This window comes from Patagioenas fasciata, chromosome 4 (genome assembly GCF_037038585.1).
Source record: "Patagioenas fasciata isolate bPatFas1 chromosome 4, bPatFas1.hap1, whole genome shotgun sequence".
In the NCBI taxonomy this organism is placed as follows: domain Eukaryota; kingdom Metazoa; phylum Chordata; class Aves; order Columbiformes; family Columbidae; genus Patagioenas; species Patagioenas fasciata.
The window spans coordinates 30,962,470-30,986,852 of NC_092523.1; the positions used below are offsets into that span (position 1 = coordinate 30,962,470).

Consider the following 24,383-nt stretch of genomic DNA (forward strand, 5'->3'; position numbering starts at 1 on the left):
GTGATTCAGTGCTTCCTTCATCTCGTACCACTTCACTCTCCATCTGTCCTGAATGACAATCCACCAACTGAACACAGTAAATCCAAGATCTTCCACATTCATACTGAAATTTCTATTCAGTTTCTGAAGGCATTAGATGCCTACTGTAATAACAACATACATCAAATAATCACTTAGTTTTCTACCTTTCAGTTCTTGTTATAAGTACTTTTTTACTACTTTTCCAACCTAATTTGCAATTCACATATATTTCCTCATATTTCTGTCATATTTCCTTTTTATACCCATAAGCCATATTTCTACTTTATAATTTCCTCTTAACTACTCAGGAAGACCTTCCTTTATTTTAATTACCTGCAGATTCACAGTCCTACAGCATAATCTTAAAATCAAAACTGAGGTACTGAGGCATTCCTCTACATGTTAATTCTGGATATTATTAGAATATTATTAGAATATAAGTATGTATCTATCTTCTGAAGTTTCCTTGATACATCAAGGCTCTCGTCTTTTGTCTACTGAAGAAAATGGCTTTGATCAAAGCCATACTGAATCCACTATAAGTATATATTGAGCATAATGAAAAAGACACTTTCAGCCCTTCACAGATTTTTTCCTGACACTGTTGTGGTGTCCAAGTAGATCCGACCAACACTTGTCCTGTTATTAATCTGAGAATGTTTCCATAGAACCAAAGTATGCTGTCTTCTGCTCTTCTCTGACTTTCATCTGCAAAGCTTTCATGCCTCTTCTTTTTGTTTCTTCCACTACTGCTAGCAACCATGTGCAAGCCTTATTACAACTGCAGTTCCCACAATGAGATGTGCTATTGTGCTTGAAATATTGAAACAAAGTGATCTTCAGCTAATTATTTCCATTCACACATTACAGACATGGAGTTCCACATATCTGAAAAGTTTTGTATTTCAATAAATTCTGGAAGCAGTTGAATTCCACAGAACTATTAGTAAAATCTTGGTAAAACATTAACTGACAAGTTTTTAATTAGCTTCTTATTTATTTTTAGAGGAAAAATATTACTGTTAACATACTAATTGTCATTATACGAAGATACAGTTTTATCCAGAAAGAACTTTATGTCCCTTGCTAAAACAGATCATACCACTCAGACATGCAGCAATAAGGGATGAAAGAAAATAAACCAGCAGTTAAGAAAGTAATAGGAAACAAAATAAATTAGTTCTCCATAAAGGTGAGAAATATTTTCGAAACAATGTAGATTGGATTATTCAGAAAAAGTGATACAGCTTATTTGCTGCACCTGGAAAACATAATTGGATTTGACTGCAGAACAGCAATGTCTTCTCATGGAAGACCTATGTGGTTTAATTTACAAATCCATTCTTCCCTTGCCTTTTTTTAAAAAATGAGTAATAAAAAACCCACATGTGCAGGTACAATTGATTTAGAAGAAGGTACCTGAACCTGTAACAAATCAAGTTACGCTATTGTTTTTATGGGTCTTGGAAGAAGGGGCGGAGATAAAATCATGGCACACTAACCAAGTCTGAATGAAGTACATAGAAAAGAACAATATGTAGAAGGACAATACAAGCACTAAATTGCAGTCTCTTATCCTTCAAAACATGATATAGAGAGAAAAACAATATTTTCAAAAAAAAGCAAGATGTTTGTATAATTTGGATAAAATATTGGAAGTTTAATGGAAAGAAAAAAATAAGTTTATGATAAAGTGCTTTTAGCCTTAACTGAGCAAACTCCCCCAAAAGTCAGAGGAGAAAAAAATCTGTTACATTGTCCAAGAAAGCAGATATTTTGCTTAGAGCCAAGCAGCTTCTAACCACAAGTTAGAGGAAGACAAACTACTAACAGAGAGATTCAGTGCAAGTTTTTAAAGAAAGAATTACAACCTTCTTTTGTAGCAGTGTCTCAAAAAATGTATATTGAGCTAGGCACTCTTAATCTGTTTTCTCAAAAGTACTCTGGCAGGATAAAGCTGAGTTGCAATATATTCTTGTACTCCACTGACAAGTGCAACCAATACAGAGTATTCAAGGTCTGCTACAAGAATATTTTAGAGACATCATACTGCAATTAAAATAAATAGGAAATAAAAGCATAGGGCTGAAAAAAATGTATTGGTATTTAAATAACAAACCTAAAAGTCAAACAGATACTCTTGTTCTGTAACTGCAGAAGGAAGGAAAAAGACTCTATAGATTCTATAAAAAGATTCTACAGATTCTGCCCATGCGTTGCGACAGGGTGAATACAAGGGATGGAGAAACACTTAACCATGTGTAGAAAGAAACCTGTCAGCCCACCAGAAACTCAGCTCCTTATTCCTGCTTGTTTCCCATCTCTTGAGCAAGATGTTCACTTCATCATGCCTTTTTCTTCCCTCCTTATAAACTCTATGGTATGTGTTAACCTTGGTAGGAAGCATCCCTGCAGAAAGGGGCAACAGTCAGCTGCAATTCTAACAGCTCAGTCTAACAAAGCAAACATTGAATCTTTTTTCTTCTTGCTTGAATGACAATGTAGAAAAAAGCTAACACAGTTAAAAGAAAAAGCAAAAGTAACGATGGAAAGAAGACTAAGAAGACAAAATTAAATCAGCCAACTACCTAATTTCAAAGTGAGAGTATCTTAATAGGAAAATATATAGCTGCATTACTCTAAAACAAAAAAAAACCTACCTGGGAAATATATTGATAACTGGATTAGTAGCCTGTTTCTACTATGCCTTTCTGCCTGGAATAGGCTGCTATATAAAAAATTTACAAATAAAAATGCTACAAAAATAATCAATGAGAAGCTGTAAACTTACTCTTTCAAGTTTTTATTAATCAATAATTTCTTACACTGCTTTATGATAGATTCCTTTTCAAAGCTGCGCATTACAAAAGTATTATTCTGAACTGAGAAAAAAATCATACAAAATCAATCCCACTTTGCCATAGTGGTTTATAAATGCCCATGAAATAGGTATACTTTAGAAAACTAATTACCAAAATGCATCCTTTATTGGACACATTCAGAGTGAAGTGTTTCCAAAGAGATGCTATATGCAGCTAAACCAGAAAATAAAACCAACTTTTCATTGTAGTGACACACGTGAGAGTTTCATCTACAAATAAACACCGCTTATTTTTGCTTTCTAATATTTATTTTTTTTCTTTTCTCTGTTCTTTCATAACTCCTTTCCTATATTCACCTCAAGACATCATGATTATCAAAACACAGGCTTGAGAAAAGTACACTAAAAAAAAAAAACTTCTGGTTGATGTTTGACATTATGATAGCTTGCCAGGTTTCATCAGTTATATCATATCGTACAGAGTAATGCAGTCTGACTGATGCAACTCACAGGGACACATCACCTTTCCTATGTTTGTTGAAGAATTTAAAGATATCACGCAATCTTTGGACAGAATTCAAAGATCCACTATGATGAAAGGAAGATTTTATTATTTTATTTTTCCATGAAGACAGGAAATTTTTTTTAGTCTTTGGGATGTTTTTTAAATATTTTTCTTGAGACTGAATGGAACATGCAACTTCTAGTCTCCATTGGGAAATCTATGTTAAATAATTTCAGCTTTAGATTGAAGTGAACAGTAAAACATAGATGTCTCATTATAGCTTTATTATTTGGCTGCAGGTTAGTACTTTTGTTGCAAAAAGGCCTTTTAGGGATAAAGAAGTTGGAATATGAGGTTATTCTGTCTAAGCCTTTCAGAAATGCTCATTTATTTAGAAATCTAATACTCTTCCCTTCATTCTGTGGGATAATATTTTTCTTCTCTAACAAAATGATGGAAGTGTTAACCTAAAGTGGGCCCTTGGGATTTAAAGCATAAATTTTTTAAAACTAGCCCTTTATGGCCACATTATAAGATAGTTTACTAATGAACTATTACTTCAAGGTAAGATGATTATCCAGACATTAGAAAGAATGATGTCAACTCATTACATTACTTTTGAATAAACACAAAAGAAGACAATAATTTGCAAGTGATTTTTAAAAGAAAATTACTCTTTCTAATCAAAATTGTAAAATAACATGTTTTATCTAAAGAAACTTACCAAAATGTTGGACTTCAGGCTATTCAATGGAACATAATTTGTATTTAACTTCAGGAACTAAATGGCAACACTTAGAACCTGATAAATCCTCAATATGCATATTTTCTTTGTGATATTTAAAGGTTGCCTAAAACCTTTTTCTTGTATATGTGTGTGTGCACGCAACTAATTAAAGTAAATGTTTTTATCGTTTTAACCCTAAAATAATTTTTCTAGTTTAATGAAATAATTTATTAGAAAATTCAACCCTAATTCTTGTTTATGTTTCATTTTAGCTTCAGAAGGAAAATCAATTACTTGTACAAACAAGTCTAGTAGTGAGATTCTCTATAGGACTCAACAGGTATACAGCAATCCCTGAAACTCAGATGAATATATCAAAGCTTAATATAAATATACATACAGTCAGGTGTATTTTTAGAATTAAGGAGAGAATCCTGTTCTTTTCACAAAGAACAATCTTATATCCGATGCTAAGCATCACTGAATAAATTTTCATTAGTTGTTCTGCTTTCTATACCAATGATGTCCACAGGTGCTGTGTGAACTGAAGCCACTTTGAAGTTAAAGACAATTGAGCAGTGCTTTGCTTTTGAAGTCTGATAAAAAAAAAAAAAAAAAATTACCACGACATCTACAACTTCTGATTACGTTTCTTAAAGTCAGGAAGTCTAATCCTCAGTGCCATTTGTAAGATGTTTTAGTATTTAACTTGTGATATATGCTTTGAAATCTCCTGTGTCGGTTGTACGTGTAAGAATAACTTTCTCAGTATTTAATATTCTGACCAAGTTTAAAACTTAGCAGGACTCAGTATGATTCTCTTTTTGCTTCTTCTGTTATTCCAGTTATTGTCTTAGGTTTTACCATGGTAGAATTCTTGTACAACCACTATCTGTGAAGAATTACTGCTCATTTAATGAAACACTTATGTCTCCCTGTCCTAACTCCAAATTTGGTAAGCTAGTACAATTTAGTGCATTATATTGGATACTGCAACATCTCTAAACTGTCTGCTTGTAAAAGCCTTTTCTTTTGGTTTAGCACTATAAGACTACTTGGCTAGAGAAAATAGGCAGAGGTCAGACAGCAATGAAAGGGGAATAAAAGTTATCCCACATACACTGGCAAGCAACAATCTTGAGGCTTATAAAAAAAGTTCAGTCATAGCTTGACTCTGGACTTCCTGATGCTCTTCTAATGCTACATCTGGCATTACACTGAAGTAGAACTACCTAATATATTTTATTAAAGGCTTAAAGTTGCTAGTAATGCATTTCTTATAGGGATATCTTATCATAATCCTCATAAACTGGAACCATCTTATACTTTCTACACAATTGAACTTCCAAACCAGTAGACTGATTTCAAACTCTGTAAAGAGGCATCTGCAGGTATAGACATACCTAAAGCTAAACACCCTTGACTGGTGAAACAATTCAAATTTTGTATCTTATTCTAGGCTATGAGTTTATTCTTAGGCTCAAGTCCAGCCTAAGATCAGGTAAGATTTTATTAAGCAGTCAAAGTTGAAGCATTTATTTAAAACAAACTTAAGTAACCTATTTTTTTTTTTTTAATCAGCTCATACATTTCCAATATCTAATTAATTACGGATATATATATATATATTTATGTAATGATGACAGTAAAATATCAATGAGAATTATTTTTCTTATTTTATTGAACAAGGTTTCTACTTACTACACTTCAGCTGAGCCTCTTAGGTTAGAATACCTACCCTTAATTCACATGGAAGTTAGACTTCATGCTTTGTATACAAGAAAAAACAATGGTCATAGTAAACAACAATAGTTTTTATCATTGTGAAAGGATATTACCTAAAAATGGCATAAAAACAATGCTTAGTGTTAACATATAAAAGTCAAAGCACTGTGGTAAGGATAGTTTGTACGATCATTGATCCTGCAGAGTTTAAATTCAAATCTGCCTTTAGAGAAATTTATTTTTAGATTATGCAATATCTTTTGGTTGGTCAAGCAATCACTGTTGATAAGAAGAGATCTTCCTCTCCAGTGTACTAAAATTTTTTAGAAGACTGATAGATTAATTATTACTACAAAACAAAAAGAAAAAAAGGCTTTACATCCATTTTAGAAACCTTATTATTAGCATACCTGTTACTTTCAGTCTGTCAGCTCCAATGACAATCTCATCTTCATCTGCAGAAAACAATACTTTTCCACTTTCACTTGCCCTCACTTCAAATCTCTTACACTGGGCCTCCACAGCATCAGCTCCTGAAATCAAGGAAGTTAATGTTTCATCTAAGATATTTTGTAGGAATTAATCATCAGCATATGTGGAATATCCAAAATATATCAAACACATGAGTCTTTTATGAAATACTTGGCTTTCTCTGAACCTGGCAGGTAATTTGCATTATAAAACATTATTACATTAATTTGCAGAGTAACTATTTCACTATTGTATATCAGGATAGAATTTAAACTAACTAGGAAAGATATCTATTTCAGTGTCACGTGTGGAAGTCAACACAAGAATTTAGAAGGTACTAAAACTCTGAGATCTTGAAATGCTAATTCAGACAGAGCTTTCTGGGGTTTGCTCAGCTTAAATTGCAGTTTCTTGCCAATGGAAAAAAGATAACATATGAACCTATTCCATTAAGACCAATAAACCAGCACAGCAGAAAAGTGTGTTTTGATTCAGTTCTACTTCAAACTTGAGCAGTGGAATAACAAATCAAAACAAGACAAAACAAGACAAATCAAAACAAAACAAAACAAAACAAAACAAAACAAAACAAAACAAACAAAAAAGTTGAACTGAGATATTACATATTCCATATTCTATGAAACAGAACTCTCAAATGCCTCAAGGTTCCAAAACCCTAAAATAATTCTGAAATCAAACAAACCTATGGAATTGTATCTAACAGTGCCATAAAAAAGTTTGAAGAAACCAAAACTCAGTTAAAATTACTATGCTTTATAATTTACAGGTCTTATCCTTATTCTTCAGTGTTTTATCCACAAAATTGTTTCTATTTTATGTTATTAATAAATGAAACCAAAACTTAAGTTCTGAAAATGGTGTTGAAAAGCAATGAACTGCATATAGCACAACCAGCTGTAAGGTAATTTACAAGATTTCAGGGAATAATTCTCTGACAATTTTCTCTCTGACAAAGATGTTGCACAAGACATGAGGGTACCACCAGTTCCTAGAAGGCAGACATTTCCTACCAGTAAGTGCATTCATGATGCTCAGTACCTGGTCCCCCTGCACATGCTGGACTGGTGTGGCATCATCTGAATTGGTGTGCCTGCTGGGCATCCTGCTTGAGTGCTTGTATTTCCTTTGGAAGGAAACTACAGCAAGGAGGAGGAGGGAGAGCCTTTGAGTCTCACTTCAACAGTCAGAGGACAAAAAGCTGACAATCGTTCCTACAACATCTAGATGAAGGTCAGTCAGGACCTGTGCTATAACAGGTAATAAACTCAGGTAAACTGAGTACATTCTGCTTTACATGAAGCATCATCTGGAGAGCTGATTGTAAAAATACTATACTCATTTATGGAGATAGGTAATGAGAACTTAAAAAAGTGGACAAACATTTTAGCAGGGCCTGTTGCCATACGACAAGGGGTAACGGTTTTAAATTTAAAAAAAAAGGTAGATTTAAATAGATATAAGCAAGAAATTTTTTATAATAAGGGTAGTGAAACACTGGAACAAGTTGCCCAGAGAGGTCGTAGATGCCCAGTCCCTGGAAACATTCAAGGCCAGGCTGGATGGGGCTTTGAGCAACCTGACGTAGTTGAAGATGTCCCTGTTCATTGCAGGGGGTTGGACTAGATGACCTTTGAAGGTCCTTTCCAAACCAAACTATTCTATGAGTCTATGAAAAACAAAACATTCATCTGATTAGAACAAAAATAATAAAATACAAACAGTGTTTACTGTTACTGCCCAGGAGATTTGCTTTTTAACAGCAATGGGTTGCAAAGCAAGGAGTCCGTCACTGTGTGCTGCCTGCCTCACAACAGCAGCAGCATCCCATAGGCACAGGAAAGCGAAGCTGAAAAAGGATGGAAGGATGGACCTGTCCTTGTTACAGGTCAGGAAATAAAAGGATAGTCACAAATAACTTAATACCAACTAGTTTCACCTTTACTTAAGAGCTGATGTTGGCATTATAAGTACTGTATTGATGTTAATTTACACACATGAATGTTGTTATTTCTGTAAAGAAAAGGGATTAACAGGAAATGTGAGAGAAATCAAAGAGAAAAAAGATATGCCACATTCTTACTCATTATATATCACTGCAAGTGACAGTCCATGTTTCAATTAACTGTATTTTAAAACCTGTGATGTATTTAAGATAATATAGCTTTTCATAAAGAAAGACTAAAAGAATAATGATCTGGAGCTTCCACATGGAAATGCATGTATTTTACATGGTCAGCATTCATGCTTCTTCAGCATCACATTGTATAAAGGCACACCTAGAATTCAGCTAGTCCAAAATATCATTACAGAATATAATTCTATTTTTATGCTAAAAGAAATGGGATTTTACTTTATGTTGTACTCAGGACTTAACAGCACATCACTTAGTATTACACACTTATTGCTGAAACAGTGGTTAGCGTATTCAAGACACTTGAGAAATTACTAACAAAATATAGTACATTTTAAGTTGGCTCTTTGATGTAAAACCAGATGTTAAAAGTTAAACTGCCTACAGAGTAATCAAAGCTATCAAACTGTTTCATTACATTTTCATTTCCCAGCCGAAATAAGAGTAAGTGGTTACACGTGCAATGTATTAGTGTGTTATCTTCTTAGCCATAATGCAAATTGCTGTGTTCCAAAAACATTCTACATACACATCTCACAAAATGTCTAACTCTTTAATAGTATTACTAACAAAAATGATAAGAGGATCACCTCTCAGAATATCGTGCATGAACAGAGCACATCTTTCAAAATTTTTAGCTCAAAACTGTAGAGTAATCACACTGTTATGCTTATTTTCAGCAAATCATATCTGTTTGAATAATGCATACTTCAGTGAAACACACAAGAAAATCCATCTTCCAAATCATCTTTGGAAAGGTAATTTCCACTGTACACATGGCTAACCAAAAATCTGTGCCATTTTATACTAAACTACTAACCTACTTCATACCAGAGATGCAGTCAACTTTTTAATAGCTTTAATCAGGATCAAGGGAAGTCCATGGCAAACTCTCTTGTCACCTTGTGTCCAGAAAAATTTTTTACTTGTAGATTCAGTTATATACTACTTAATAAATTACTAAATTTCTGTTAAATTCCATTCATTTAAAGCATATAGATGAAAAATGTACATTTTATATTAATCCACAAATCACATGTAGTGATGGTTTATAACACATTTGTTGCACAGAAGTTGCATAATAAAACTATCATTAAACAGGCTAAAAATGGTACAAAGCATAAAATTATTCATTTTAGCTATAGTATAGACATGTTAAATGAAAACTCTGGGCAGTACATACGATATGGATATAGAAAATTATAGTACTGTAACTCAGATTAACACTAACATAGATTAAATTTCAAGACAAATCTATTTTGAATTTGTAAGTGTATAGCTTGGCTGGTTAAGTAATACTATAATAACAACCATGAAGAATGCATACTTTTAACATTTTACTTTTTAAAGTCAATAATGTCTTATACTATATTATTATTTGGGAAAATAATTTATAACTACTATTTGGAATTATAATAAATACTACCAGTTTTCCAAGGTTTACATATGATCATAAGGATACAACTTCAAAGATGGAAGGAACGGTAAAAACTCAATTACCAAACATGATTTAATGCTGATCGGTTAAAAATGTCAATTAGCACGATGCTGTAAATCATACAAGAGTGTCAAGAGTTGTTACTTGTTACTAAGAGATTAGATCAAATTTTCTGTATGTGATAAGTGCATAGATAGTTTGCGTGGGTTTTTTGGGGGCATTACTACAAAGCTTATTGCTGTGGAAATTGCTGCTCACTCTGGGCAGCTTAAAGCTTTTTTTTTCACTGTTTGGAAAGCATGTACAGTCATTACAGCTTTCTGGCCAGTTCATATTTCCCCTACCAGTAGATTGAACCTCTTCTGAACTAATTCTGTGGTTATGCATATTTTGCTTTATAATGCACTGTATCATGTTTTCTGGTGTGGAAAAGGATACTCAAGTTTGAGGTGCTTTTGTTTTTTCTGAGTATTTTCTACAAAGTTTATTGCCCTTCCAATTTTCAACAAAATGATATAATAGAAGTAATAATGCTTGTATGATACTTGTGAAGGTAAGACGTGTTGCAGAAAGTCATTGCTGTGGAGATAAGACAGACAAAATAAAAGTCATAATTTCCCTAATTGCAACAGTTTCCACGCAAACATTAGTTTTTAGAGTTTTAAGAATATCTAATATGACTTATTACTCATTTAGCAAACAAAATATGTTTGGGATGTAACTCTATATTAAGAAGATCATATGTTTGTTCTTTCTTTCTCAGCAGTAATGCGCTCCACTCCCACTGCTATCAAAAACAATAAAAGTAACACAAATGTTAAAAACAGGGTGAAGTTAACATTTGCTTTGCTTTCTCTTCTGGTATGTTTCCAGTCATCTACAATGCATTTCCATTCATTCTCAACTTACTGAAACGTAAGATGAAAGTGAGGTGTATGAGGAATAGTAACTATCAACAATACCAAAGAAGTTAAATGTTTTCTCTTCTGTTATTTTGTGTGCTTGTATCAGATGCAGACGAAAACTGGCAGTTGTGTCTGATTTCTAAATCACCTTCTGTGTCCACCTGGCAGAGAACAAATTCAGGCACAGAAATAGATAAGAAATCAACCACTTTAAATTAAACAGAGGGCCTAGAATTCAAAGGGAATTACCACCATGTAAATGCAAAACATAATGAAATCCAATGTACTGTCTTCTGATTCTTCAATGAAAAATGGGTTATTTAAACATTTATTACACGCAAGGTATTTTTGCATGACAAAATTACTTTCATGAGATTGTGTTGATGCTTCTGAGATAGCAGATGAAGCATTTTTAATAAATATTCAACCTCCGTACAGGTCTAAAATCAATATTTGTGAAATATATATGTAGACTTTTTTTTTTTAAATATTCCTAGGGATGTTAGATATTATATTTTGTCCACCAGAGGTCTTCGAAATTTTTCAGTGAATGCAAACTAAATAATGCAAATGAAGGACTCATACCAACTGAATAGAAGCACTGACGAATTTGAATAAAGAGAGCTTTCAGTTGAGAGCAAGACATCTACACAGGCAAACATTCACAGCAATCAGAATACATCCTGTGTTCTGTTTGCTGAGGACGGGAAGAGACCATCTTTGCTGTATCAAAAATGGTGAATGTAGCAGTTAAAAAAACCTAGCTGGGTCTGTCAATTGTTTATGACTATGCTATGGTGATGTCAGAAAGCTACTACTTTTAAGAGAGGTTGCCCTTCAAGATCTCCTGGTCTGAATGATTACCTGTTCAGACAAGGGAAACTCGAGCAAGTGCTGGGCCAGAAGAAGCAGTGTAAATATTTGTTACCCTTTTTAGTATCAGGGTACAGTGAATAATACCAGCTGTCAACATATATTATTAGCATAGGGATAAGCCACACATTTATTTATTAAGAGACATATATGAACAAAGAAGAAAATTAAGTAGAACCATCTGACTGAATCAGATGGCAGGTACAGTAGTAGCATGGTTCTTTAGCAAGCAAGCCAAAAGAAGACATGCCAGGTACCCAGTTGTGTGTAAGACTTCAGACTGTATGTTTTAGTCTATTTATAATATTTTGTTCATTTGTTTTTGTTTTGTTTTTTATTACCAGACCTACTGCATGATCTTTCCTATGGATGTTTTCCCCTGCTGTCCAGGAAACTTTGTGATGTCAGTAAATAGCCACATTAGATTAAATCCTTTTTTTAGTTGCCTTTATCAACTTAGCTTTCACTGACAAGGTCAAATGTTAAACTCATGAAGATGAATTAATTATAACTCTAGTGTATATTAAAGTACTCCAAAGTGTGAATGGGAATAGAAAGTTTATCTGTTTTTCTTATCATAGAATAGTTTGGGTATGAAGGGACCTTCAAAGGTCATCTAGTCCAACCCCCCTACAATAAGCAGAGACATCTGCAACTAGATCAGGCCGCTCAGAGTCTCATCCAGCCTGCCCTCAAATGTCTCCAGGGATGGTGCATCCACCATCTCTCTGGCCAACCTGTTCCAGTGTTTCATCACCCCCATAAAAAAATTTCTTCCTCATGTCTGGCCTGAATCTCCCCTCCTTTAGTTTCAAATCATTACCCCTTGTCTTCTTGTAACAGGCCCTGCTAAAAAGTCTTCCCCCAATCTTTCTTATAGGCCCCTTTTAAGTACTGAAAGGTCACAATAAGGTCTCCCCAGAGTCTTCTCTTCTCCAGGCTGAACAACCCCAACTCTCTCAGCCTGTCCTCATAGGAGAGGTGTTCAATCCCTCTGATCATCTTGGTGGCCTCCTCTGGGCCCATGTCCAACAGGTCTATGCCTTTCCTGTGCTGAAGGCTCCAGAGCTGGACACAGTACTCCAGGATGGGGTCTCACCAGAATGGGGTAGAGTGGCAGAATCGTCTCCCTCAACCTGCTGGCCACACTTCTTTTGATGCAGCCCAAGGTACACTTGGCCTTCTGGGCTGCAAGTGGACATCACCAGCTCAAGTCTAATCTTTCATCCACCAGTACCCCCAAGTCTTTCTTGGTAGGGCTGCTCTCAATCCCTTCATCCCCCAGCCTGTATTGATACCAGAGGTTGCTCCAAACCAAATGGAGGGCCTTGCACTTGGCCTTGTTAAACCTCATGAGGTTTGCATGGGCTCACTTCTCAAGCTTGTCCTGGTCCCTCTGGATGGCATCCCTTCGCTTAGGTGTTTCTTCTTCATAATGAATGCAACATGAATAATTCTAAGTCCTAAGAGAATTTAACCAAGTTTTCAGCATGGTCCTCAACCTCAGAATTTTTAGGTTTCCAAGATGCAACTGGTTTTTACAACTGAAATAATTTACAAAGCTGATCATACACATTTTGGAAGCTGAGGCCTACTCAAGCAGTCTGTACGTAACATTTCCATACAAAACCAGTGAGAAAGTTTCCATTGTCTTTGTTAGCTGAGTTAGGCTATAAGGTTACTGTTACGTTGTTTGGCCAGTATATGCTTTATGAAAATCCAAAGTTGCCTACTAAGTAACTGAAGTATTCAGAAATGAGCGTTAAAAAAAGACAGAACAATACATAGTACAACATACCTGACTACATGCTGTTCTTAATGAACAGCACATTCAAATCAAATAGGAAGAGCACGCACAAGACAGTAATGGGAGTATGAAATGTCTTTATTGCAGAGATGAAACTCAAAGACAGATCTAGAATACTGCGTTTCTCCTTGGGAAATATAACATCTTGCAGATTATAAGGTCATCCATTCCTCTCTAAAACTGTTTCTAGTTATCATTAGATATTTCCTTTATGTCAGACTTTTAGTCTGACTTTTCTATTGACTGTTTTAAAAAATTCCCAGAAATTCTACTGAAAACCACTTATCTGCAAATCTCTACAAGCTTGTTTTTTTCTATGTTCTTAAAAACAGATCTGATGTTTGACCTGTTTGCATCCTTTGAGTCCCTACCTCTCATCTGCTTACTCTCTAAAATAATTGCTAGTAGTGCAAGTAGCTTTCTGATGCCTGCTTTATCATTCTGAGGTGAACTGGACTGAAACTGAAAGAAGTACATTCATGTCACCTAAGGGTTCCTTATCTTTTTGCTTCCTGATTTTACCCTTTGACCTTTTTACTGTTATGTAATGCTTTGTGAAGATTTAAAAATAAAAGCATTTCAGTTTTGTTTTTCTTACTGGTAGAGTATTCTCTCTAGGCATTAGACAAAGTTATTCTGAATTTTGTTTCTAGTCTGCAGGTATTTTGAACATTTTTGTGGTTTATTAATGTAAATTAAAAGCTAACAAATATTTTTACTTGTATTATTGATATACAATTATTATTCAGAGGTTTATTTTCAATCTTCTTAATTATTTTTTTTAAATTTTTCTTCCCCTGATTTTATTAAAAATATACAAGTCGTTTTTTCCAGATGCTTTGGGTATTTTTCCATGAACTTCAAATACAACTTGTTGTGACTACATAAATTATTGTATAATATTTTTTCACAATGTACTGAATTAGACTGTTAAAAGGTTTCTGAATGCAAATTAAACTTTTTGAAATAAATAACTGAATTAATTACATTTTGAGAGAAGAAGACTGAAACAAAGGACATAAGCTACCAGAGTACTTAGAAGCTTTCTTGGAAAAATCAATGTTAAAAAAAAATATATATATATATTTATAGAATGAATTCAACACTGATAGCCACAACACAGGGAGGACTAGAAAATCTATTTTTTCCAAACTGACTTTTACTCGGTTTATCTGCTTTAGCTAGAATACACAAATATGCTGAAGTTATCTATAGAAAAGGTGTTATTTTAGCAATTTATATAATCACTCTTTAAATGAGGAAGATTTAATGAAAGAATGTACAAAATATTAAAAGATACACAGGATTAATCTACAGAAAGGCTATCAGTAGGTGCTACCAGGTAGTAAAACAAGAGTAAAAAATTATAGCTTGATGGCCAGAAAATGGTAATTTTAAACCCTTCTGTTAATTGTTAGATCTGTGAACTGCATTCACAGACTTCTGAACAACTTGCATCTACTATGATGATAGCATAAGATGATGATGGTTTAGTTGCCTAGCTCTCAGGATTTTTGTACTATCCATTTAGGAAATTACTTGTCTCCTTGCCCTCGACACTGGGAAAAGGGCCAGGAAAGCTTCAGAAGCAGGATAAAAGCAGATCTGGGCTCTTAGCTTCTGGAAGTGTCTCTTCTGATTACAGTTCTCAATGAATTTCATTGTTGACTTGTAACACAGAAGCAGCAATTCAATTCACAGATAAAGACACCTACCTCAGATGCCTACATGGCTGACATTTAAATCCTGCATCTTTCTGTGTGATTTGAATCACTCCCAGATCACCTGCCTTTCCAACACACCACTTTGAAAAGTTATATTGATAGCCTTGGGAGTAGGATCTTATGGTGACAGAACAAGTATCATGGGGAAATCTGAAGTGCCCTCAAAGGAATAGATGATTCTTTACCTGGAAAGAAATCTAACATAGATGCAGATGGACGTAAAAATTCAGAGGCAACACCTGCAGCACAGGTGGAATGTTTGTCTGGACTTGCTGAAAGCTTTTGCTTTGGCAATATGGCAAACCAACTAGAATCACTCCACCACAGAGAAAAATAGATGTGGTAAATTAACATCTGGCTTCATATATAATAACCTAACAAATGACGCTGCCCAAAACCAACAAACTCACTTTCTCCATTCCATAGGCAAAAGTTAGGAATCTTTTAATGTCTGACAACTTTAAGGTGGTAAAGAGTCCAGGTGCCTTGATAATTAATGTGAGAGAAGAGCAACAAAACAGCTTCTCCAAACAAAACATCTGCTCAAAACATCACAAAAGGAAATTTATGAAGTTTTTAGATTCTAATGTTGGAATAACTTATTTTAAAGGCAATATAGTCCTTAGTTTTTTATTGGAAGAAATGCTCACTCCGTATTATTTTAATCTATAACTGATATTAGTGATTCAGTGAGTGATAACTATTCCCAGTAACTAATTAATTCCAGACTTGTGGAATGTTTTGATTCACAGGAGAAATATAGAAAAATTTTGAAATATTGAGCTAATCATTAATTTGGTTCATAATTCTGTTCATAATTCATCTGCAATTGCAATATTTATCACCCTAGGAATAACCTAAAGGAAAAGGTCTTTTCAGAGAGACATTCATGTATTATAGAAAATTTTAAAATCCATACTAAATATACCTTAAAATCTCCTGTACATACTTGAGACAAATTATACCAAGGTAGCTCTGCCCATTTATAGACGGCTCAATTAATATCTCTAGTATTGGCATAATATGGTATTTGAAACTCCATACTGTTCTGGATGGAGGTAAAACAATTAAAAGGCAAATAAACATAATAATCTTAATTAAATAAGCACAATAAAACAGCTTTGTTCTAGTGATAGATATTAACTAGTATTTTCCAATGTGTTATTGAAGTTTCAGTGTTATACATTGACACTGATTTTTTGGAACTGCTTATTTTTTATAGGACCCAGACAAAGCGCTGCAATAAATAGAAAGTAAACTTTTACTTTAGTGTATTTAAAAACACAAGAATTGCAACATAACAGTGAGATCCAATTTCTGATAGACTAAAGATGTGAGAGGAAATTCTAGAAAACAGACGGGTTTTTTATTTACTTTTTAATACTAGTCATAGATATCACAGAATCACAAAATGTTAAGGACTCGAAGGGACCTCAAAATATCATCTAGTCCAATCCTCCCACTGGAGCAGGAACACCTAGATCAGGTTAAACAGAGGTTCAAAATCTTGTATGGACAAATAAGTTTCATGGACAGATAAATGTTTCCAAGTTTGACTATCCACTTGTAAAAATCTTTTTCACATACAGAAACAGACTAATTCCCCATAGCTGTCTCATTATTACAACTGATAGACTTCTTAAAGATATCTTAACTGAAAGAAGACTTTAAGTCTGCAATGAAATTACTTCTTACCCATATTTTTGCAAAATCTCTTTGCTGTCACTTTAACATCTATTACAGCAGCAGTGTTGTCATCACTTAAAAGAATGAATCCTGTCTGCAATTACTAACCTAAAGACATGTAAATCTTTTCATTTTTAGGTTGGTCTGCTCATTTAACAGAGTGCCTTGCGCTTGCCCTAATCACAAACTTCACACACTACTGACCTTGCAGCTGTAGATATTTTGAAGCTTGCACAATTAGTTAAGTCTTGCTTTAACACATATCTCGAGACTGTTGGATGAAGCATCCTTTAGCTGAACCTTGCTCATTATATGCTAAAAGGATTATGTAATGCAATGTGCAAATGCGTAACCAATTGGCTCGTTAGGGTGCAAATGTAATAGATTTTGTATATAATGCCTTTTACTTCTCTTGCTGGCATGCTGGCTTTATTCCCGAATCCAGACTTGTGTAACTCTGTAATAAAACTATATCTCCTCTCTGTGTGCTATATTGGGCTCAATTGTATGCACACCAGTTAAAGAACCCTGTTTTGGGACAACAGCAGCATGCCATTGAGTTTCTTCTTCCCAGTGTTCCCTGTAGCTCTGAAGTAAAGGAGAACATCAGAAAGATTTCACTGCTCCTCTCTTTCTCATTCTTTCTTTATTTCTTTTTAATTTAATTAAGACTTCTCACTTAGTTGCCCCTATTTTGCTCTTCATCTAAGCCACTACTATTAGAATAATATATTCTTATTAATATTAAAGAGCTGTCTGAACATCGGGGAAAAAAAAAGGTAAAAATAACATCTTAATGTCTTGTCAGAGACTCGATAAAGGTCCGGAAGCTGTAGGTAATTTAATAATGCTTAGCACCTAGCAGCCACCTTGTGAATGTCACAGTGCATGCACAGCACCTGTTTTTGCAGTTAAATTAAGTATTAGCAGTTGATAAAGCTAAAGTCAAATAATTAGAACCATATTTTGATAATGTGTGCTGTATCCCTCAAAACCTACTTAAATATCTCTGGATAATGTCTGTTTCTTTGAACTTTGGCATCTCTCTCCTACAAAAGGAAATTACTTCTTTCCTCCTCTGAAGGTTTGGGTAGTAGTTATGCTGTCTGTATTGGCCAAGAGCATGTAGGTATACAAAGCAGAACAGGTGGCAATGGATTAACGTTTAAACACTAACACTTCTGTACCACCATGCAAACCACTAATGACCTCATCCCACTAAGACTCTACTTCTACAATCAAATCCAACCACTGCTCATAGTTCCATGTCATCTATTATGGGGGAAAAAATACATACATTTTAATATTGAGGATAAAACATTTGAAAATTGAAACAGAATATCCTTTTTCCAAATTTTCAGGGCCAATTTTCTAGAAACAGTAGAAACGTTCATGTAAGATAAGTGCGGTCAAATAAAAAGCCTGTAAACATGAAAAGTAAGTGGAGAACTGCTGTACAGCTGGCAAAATAGCCATTGATATATGAAATCTACTTCAGGGTATGTCCAGTCTCACTACAGATGCTCTGGAGTCAAAGTTAGCATTGAGATGAAATAGCAAGGCACTGAGCGGAAGCTCATACCTAGACGTATTGGACAGCCCTCTGCACTGGGTCACCGCTGCACTCCCCTGCACAATCACTGCCTGGAAAAGACTGATTTAGGGTTGCATTTCCTCCTTTTCCCATCATCTCTAAAGGGACAGTGCATATTGAACAATAATGATTGCTTGCTCATGAGAAAAGAGGCTTGTGGCTGCTGTTTTCTGAAGGCCCTCCTATGGTAAGCCAGCACATGGCCAGTCCCCTCTGTGCCTGGCAATTCCTGCTATCACCAACTGCCAGCAGCTGAGACCTGAGGCTTCACTTGGAGCCTGGCTTCCAGCAGGCTGCTTGAGGAAGACCTGCTGCTTGTGCCTCCTCCTCATCTCCATGGATTCATGGATTTATTCTGTACGATTGTGAAAGAATCCTAAAGTATTTCACATTGGAAGGGACCAATAAGTGTCACTGTGTCCAACTCCCTGTTTCACACAGAACTATCTAAAACTAAACCACATGACTGACAGCATCACCCAGATGCTCCTTGAACTCTTACAGACTTGGTGCTGTGACCACTTCCCTGGGGAGCCATATTCCAGTGACTGACCAGCCTCTCAGTGAAGAATCTTTTCCTAAAGCCCAATTGAAACATCCTCTGACACAGCTTCGTACCTCTTTCACATATAAAAGAAAAAATGTCTAATTTCATAACAGCAGCTCAACAAAAGTTAAGATTTATACTGAATATATACAAGAAACGTGGAGTAGTTGCAGAATTAAAAAAAAAAAAAAAAAGCACATCACCCAATGGCTGCACGTGCTTTGGGGTATTTCTAAAGTTCAAACTTAAGAATGCATATTCTGAGTTCCAAAAGAAATGTTTTCCTCCATGTGCTTGTCCTTTACAAACCAGGTCTACATTATGGAAAGAAAAACACATTGAAAAACAGGTATTGAACCTCAAAATTCCTTCAAAACATAAATGATGAATAAACTTAGAAAAAAGAGAGACAAAATAACCTGAAGGTATTTTGTCTACGCTACAAATATTACAGAAAGAAGTATCAGTCTAGTTATAAAAGTACAAAGTATGTTTTTATTTTTGTCTGTCAGTTACAGACAGGAAAACGTGTTCTCCACATCAGATCAATACAATTTCAGATATGAACTAACACGAGATGTACCTTGTATGTGAAGTAGAAATAGTCTTCCTGAGCATAGACTGAGGGAAAGAAAAAGAAAAGAAGAAAAGTTGTATCAAGACTCAAATGCCAAAAGCTTTTAGTCTGAAGAAGGCAGAAAGAGGAAAAAAATATACTGAATGCAGAAATAAGAGGTCTCAGAACTCCAACTCTGGAAGTACTGATGTAGCATTTAAATAATTCAACAAAAGGTGATTATTTTTAAGGATCAAATTATATATAACACTCTAGTGAGGATGACAACACTTACAGCAAGGAATCTTACATCCACGGCATAGACCTCCTTTGCTATGTTGTTTAAAACCAACAATGCACAAGCACTATTGCCCCTGCAATAACCACTGTCCTGCGTTTTGGCTGGGATAGAGTTAGTTTTCTTCCTAATACCAGTATAATGCTGTGTTTTAATATGAAACAAATGTTGATAATACACTGATGTTTTGATGATTGCTAAACAATGTTTATAGCAAGTCAAAGACTTTTCAGCAAGTAGGCTGGGAGCTGGGAGGATGCACATCAGGGATAGCTGACTCAAACTGACCAAAGAGCTATTCCATACCATATGACATCATAGTTAGTATATAAGCTGGGGGAAGAAGGAGGAAAACGGAGACATTCGGAGCAGTGGTGTTTGTCTTGCTATGTAACTATTACACATGATGAAGCCAGGCTTTTTTGGAGATGGCTTAACACCTGCCTGCGCACAGGATGTAGTGAATGAATTCCTTGTTTTGCTTTGTTTGTATGTGTGGCTTTTGCTTTACCTATTAAACTGTCTTTATCTCAACCCATGAGTTTTCTAATTTTTTACTCTTCTGATTCTCTCCCCCATCCCGCCCAGGGGGAAAGTGAGCAAAATCAAGTGGTGCTTGGTTGCTGGATGGGGTTAAGCCAAGACAATGACACAGAAATAGCATAGAATTTAGTTGCTGACCTACTTCTGCTTGCATTTGTGTTTATTCATTGGGAAATTTTTAGTTTTTAATTCTTGACATATCAACTGACATTATATGCTCTTGTATTTCAAGAAGGAGGTTTCAGGTTAAATAATGGACAAACCTGCCAGAAAGAATTACCATTCAGTCCTAATGAATGACAGAGAAACAACTTATTTTTATTTTTATAGCACAGTTTTTATGTAGCAATTCGTAAGTAACATGTAAGATATTTTACACCATATTGTGTATCAAATATCACACAGCAATGTAGTCTTATGACTGCACATAACATATAATAAAAGTATCATGATGATATGAGAGATATTGCTTAAAAATTGAAAATTTACCTAAATGATTAAAAGAAATCTAAAGTATTGTTTAACGTATCTCTTTCTTTCAGAGCAAAAAGTGGATTGCTATAGGTATGCTAATGGTACCAAGTATATTTAATAGTTTTATGAGTTAATTATGTAATGGATATATAAAAAAGTATTATTTTCAATCCAATTAATGCAAAGGCTAGTCACAAGAGCCTTAGTTCACATCTGCTGAACGCCAAATGTACATTTGCAGATTAACATAGTGAATGATGAAACTAATTTAACAAGTGAAATAGAAGTAAAAACCAGAAAAGAGTTATTAGTCCATTAACAATTACTGCCTCTTGATGCTGAATCTGAACAAACAATTCAAGAGGTTTTCTACTATTAGAAGATGACTTAAATAGAGAATTGCAGGAGAAATATGGATTATTTTCAAATAAATAATATTAATTTTTAAAAGGTTACTTTGGCAGACTCATCAAAGTGCTGGCAAAGAGATTGACATGACGTTTTGAACAGTTTTCAGAGCTTCACATTTTCCTAATACTGCACTTCAAGATCATTAAAGGGAGTAGATTCTCATGACAGCTTAGACAAAGTCAGCAAGCGCATATCTGAATATATTTTATGTGAACTCCTAGTACAAAACCTGCTTAAGTGCAGATGGTTTGTAAAAAGACTCCTAGGGACTACACAAACAAAGGCAACATCACATTGCACTGTAAATTGTGAAAAAGGATGCGCCTCAAATTCCAGCTGGACATCCCTCCTCTGTTATGAACAACATGGCTCACTTTCTGACTGCCTCTTGGCTCATCTCACATGCTTTGTCAGGAGAGGACGTAAAATCATATGGCCTCTCAGACACTGCTCCGTTGTACCTTCTGCAGTGATCCATGAAGCTGAAAGAGGTCCTTTAACTCTGCATTTAAATACAAAGTAGCTTACCTGTACTAAAAAAGGCAAGTTAACTTACTTCCATTTAAAAGATCTGGCAATGGATTTGTATACAAACTAGCAGATGAGCTATATTTTCACCTCCTGATAAATTGTTTCTATTCCTATACTTGGAAAGACGGTTTAGCTGGCTATAAAAGTTTGGTAAGAAACATTGTACTGTAAAATTTGTATACTTATAATGTATAATATTTTGCTGTGTAAGTTATCTAAATATTTTCTGAATCGACATGTAACTGACTTAAAATAAAGGAAAACATTGGACAGAGTAATTTCACAGAAGTGTAAAAGCAGCTGAAAAAATGTAAGCAATGCCAGAAATTTTGCACAGAAATTACAGATTTAGTATTGATTTTCTGGATTAGAAAAGGAGGAGAGAGTGCATTAACAGTAAGTTATAAACCTTTGCTACAATAATAAGAGTCTAATTAATGATAAAATGCCCCAAAAGAAGATTTTAAGGTATTACATATTCAATGTGAAGTTCAATATTAAATACTCCTGTTTGTACATCACTGCAAAAACTAGATTACTAATTCATCTAGGTATGGTAGAAGTGAATTACCCACATTTCTTATTTCCACACATTAAAATTATTTTAAAGACAAAAATTAGTTTTTTTTCAGCCTGTATTTTAGTTAAGCAATACCAATTCAGAGAACGCTGAGAAATGGATAACTCATTTACCTGACTTTGGTTTTGCAACATGTCTTAACAATATTCATCATCCTATTGTACCACAATGGTTATAAGAACAATTGTTCTAATATGAAAATTAGACTAGTAGTATGTTTAAAAGATTCTAGATTTTTGAAATTTCACTGTAGTTTGGGACTACAGGTAGGCAAACCTCCCTGGAAAGGAGAAAGGCTTTATTTTATATGTTCCTGACAATTAAGTTCTGTTCCATATTTGCGCAGTTAAAAGGTAGAAACATGGATTGTAAAGCACCATCATCCTTTCTCTTCCCAGCACCCTACTATTGACAATACAAGAACAACCATACAGGTAAGAAAGAGGAGTTGAGCCCTTTTGTTCCATTTTCCTGATGGGAGGTAAGGATATATGTGTATGACCGCTCTGAAACTGCCCTCTTCCTGCAACAATTAGGATACTATGCATGCAAACAACACTAAAAAATAAAGAAACATTTTTTGTCCTTTGTTACTTAAACATGTTATTTCTTCCATTGTCATAATGGATACTTTGTTCAAGTTCATAATAATCTTAAATAAGCAAATGTCTGACAATAGATATCAAAGATGTAGAACAACATGTACACACATATTACAAGTTCTACCATGGGTAATTCTAAATGCAAGAATACTTGAAATATCTCTTCCTTCAGATCATCTTTGACATCTATATGTTGCAAAGGGAACATGACAGGTAATGAGTTACTTTGATCACCTCTGAAGTGAAGGGGCAGCAGGATGAGGTAGATGTAGGCACAGGTGATTGGCATATGTGATTTAGGTAAGAATGATGAAGGGGACTATTTCCACTCCCACAAGGTGACACACCTGTAGTTTCGAATGTCTAATAGTTACACAATACTCCATGTAGTCTTGGTGGGACAGAAGTAAGCATGCAGATTTTTAAGAAAATAATAATCTCAAATACAATACACAAATTTTGTGGCAGAAGGAAAATGTCATCAAGTTTTGCAAGTTGTAAGAATAACTATAGCTATTACAGCGTATTATTATAGTACTGTTATCAGTATTTACCAGTGCTGTAATTGAAAACTACACATCTGCCTGCTATTTTCAAAAAGTAATAGCAAAAGTGTGATATAACTTCAATTGGTATATAAATAATTTTTCTCAATTTGCATGGCTCTAGAGATGTTGGTGAGTGGAGCTACAGGTTCAGGAGCTCTCTAAAGCTGTGACTTGCACAGCTCTGGACCTCTATGAGAGTTATGATTCTGTCTTAAAGAGCCCAAAGCTTAGCAAAAATGAGATACACATTTTTTGTACATTTCAGATATCCCTAGAGATCTTTATGGATGGAGAAGGATCAAACAATAGCAGAAATACCTGTCAGATGAAATTATTGCAGCAAGAAAAAAAAAAACTCATGAAAAAATGTTGGCAAAGTAAGTGCACATGTGGGTTTCAAATGTCTCTTTTGAGTCATATTTAATTTTGATCCCTTTAGCACTTGTCAGCCTAATGTCCTCCACTCAAAACCGGGTAGAGGTGTAGATGATCTGTGCAGACAGCATGGAGACAACAGACTTCTGGCTTGAAGTGTACAACTATAGTGCATTTCTCAGGTTGGCAGAAAAGTAGATCTTTTCCCATACAGCTTTAAAGTATGCAAACATTGACTACAGAGAGAGAAAAGGTTGTGTGTATAACCCAAAGGGTACTGCTAAGCACTGGGAAAGATGTGATTATTTGTCCTTATCCAGGTTAGATACAAAAATCAATGGAATATCATCTTTATTCTGTAGATGTTCTTCATGTCTGTGCTACATCTGCTCTGTTGGTCTTAAATGGCATGTCTGAAAACTGAAGGCTGTGAAGTCCTTTCGGAGATCCAGCTATAAACTTGGCAGTT

General features: G+C 34.7%; 1 protein-coding gene across 5 annotated transcripts in view; it reads right to left on the minus strand.

The window, feature by feature from the left end:
* The window catches only part of SGCZ (sarcoglycan zeta), a 453,475-nt gene that overhangs the window by 44,747 nt on the left and 384,345 nt on the right, over window positions 1–24,383 (minus strand). For all 5 annotated transcript variants that reach the window (XR_011738777.1, XM_065837213.2, XM_071807535.1 and 2 more), the window contains one exon: window positions 6,210–6,332. Coding sequence is in view for 4 of the 5 variants with exons in the window: in XM_065837213.2 (XP_065693285.2) it covers window positions 6,210–6,332 (123 nt within the window). In the remaining variant the exon portion in view is untranslated. The remainder of the gene's footprint in view (window positions 1–6,209; window positions 6,333–24,383) is intronic.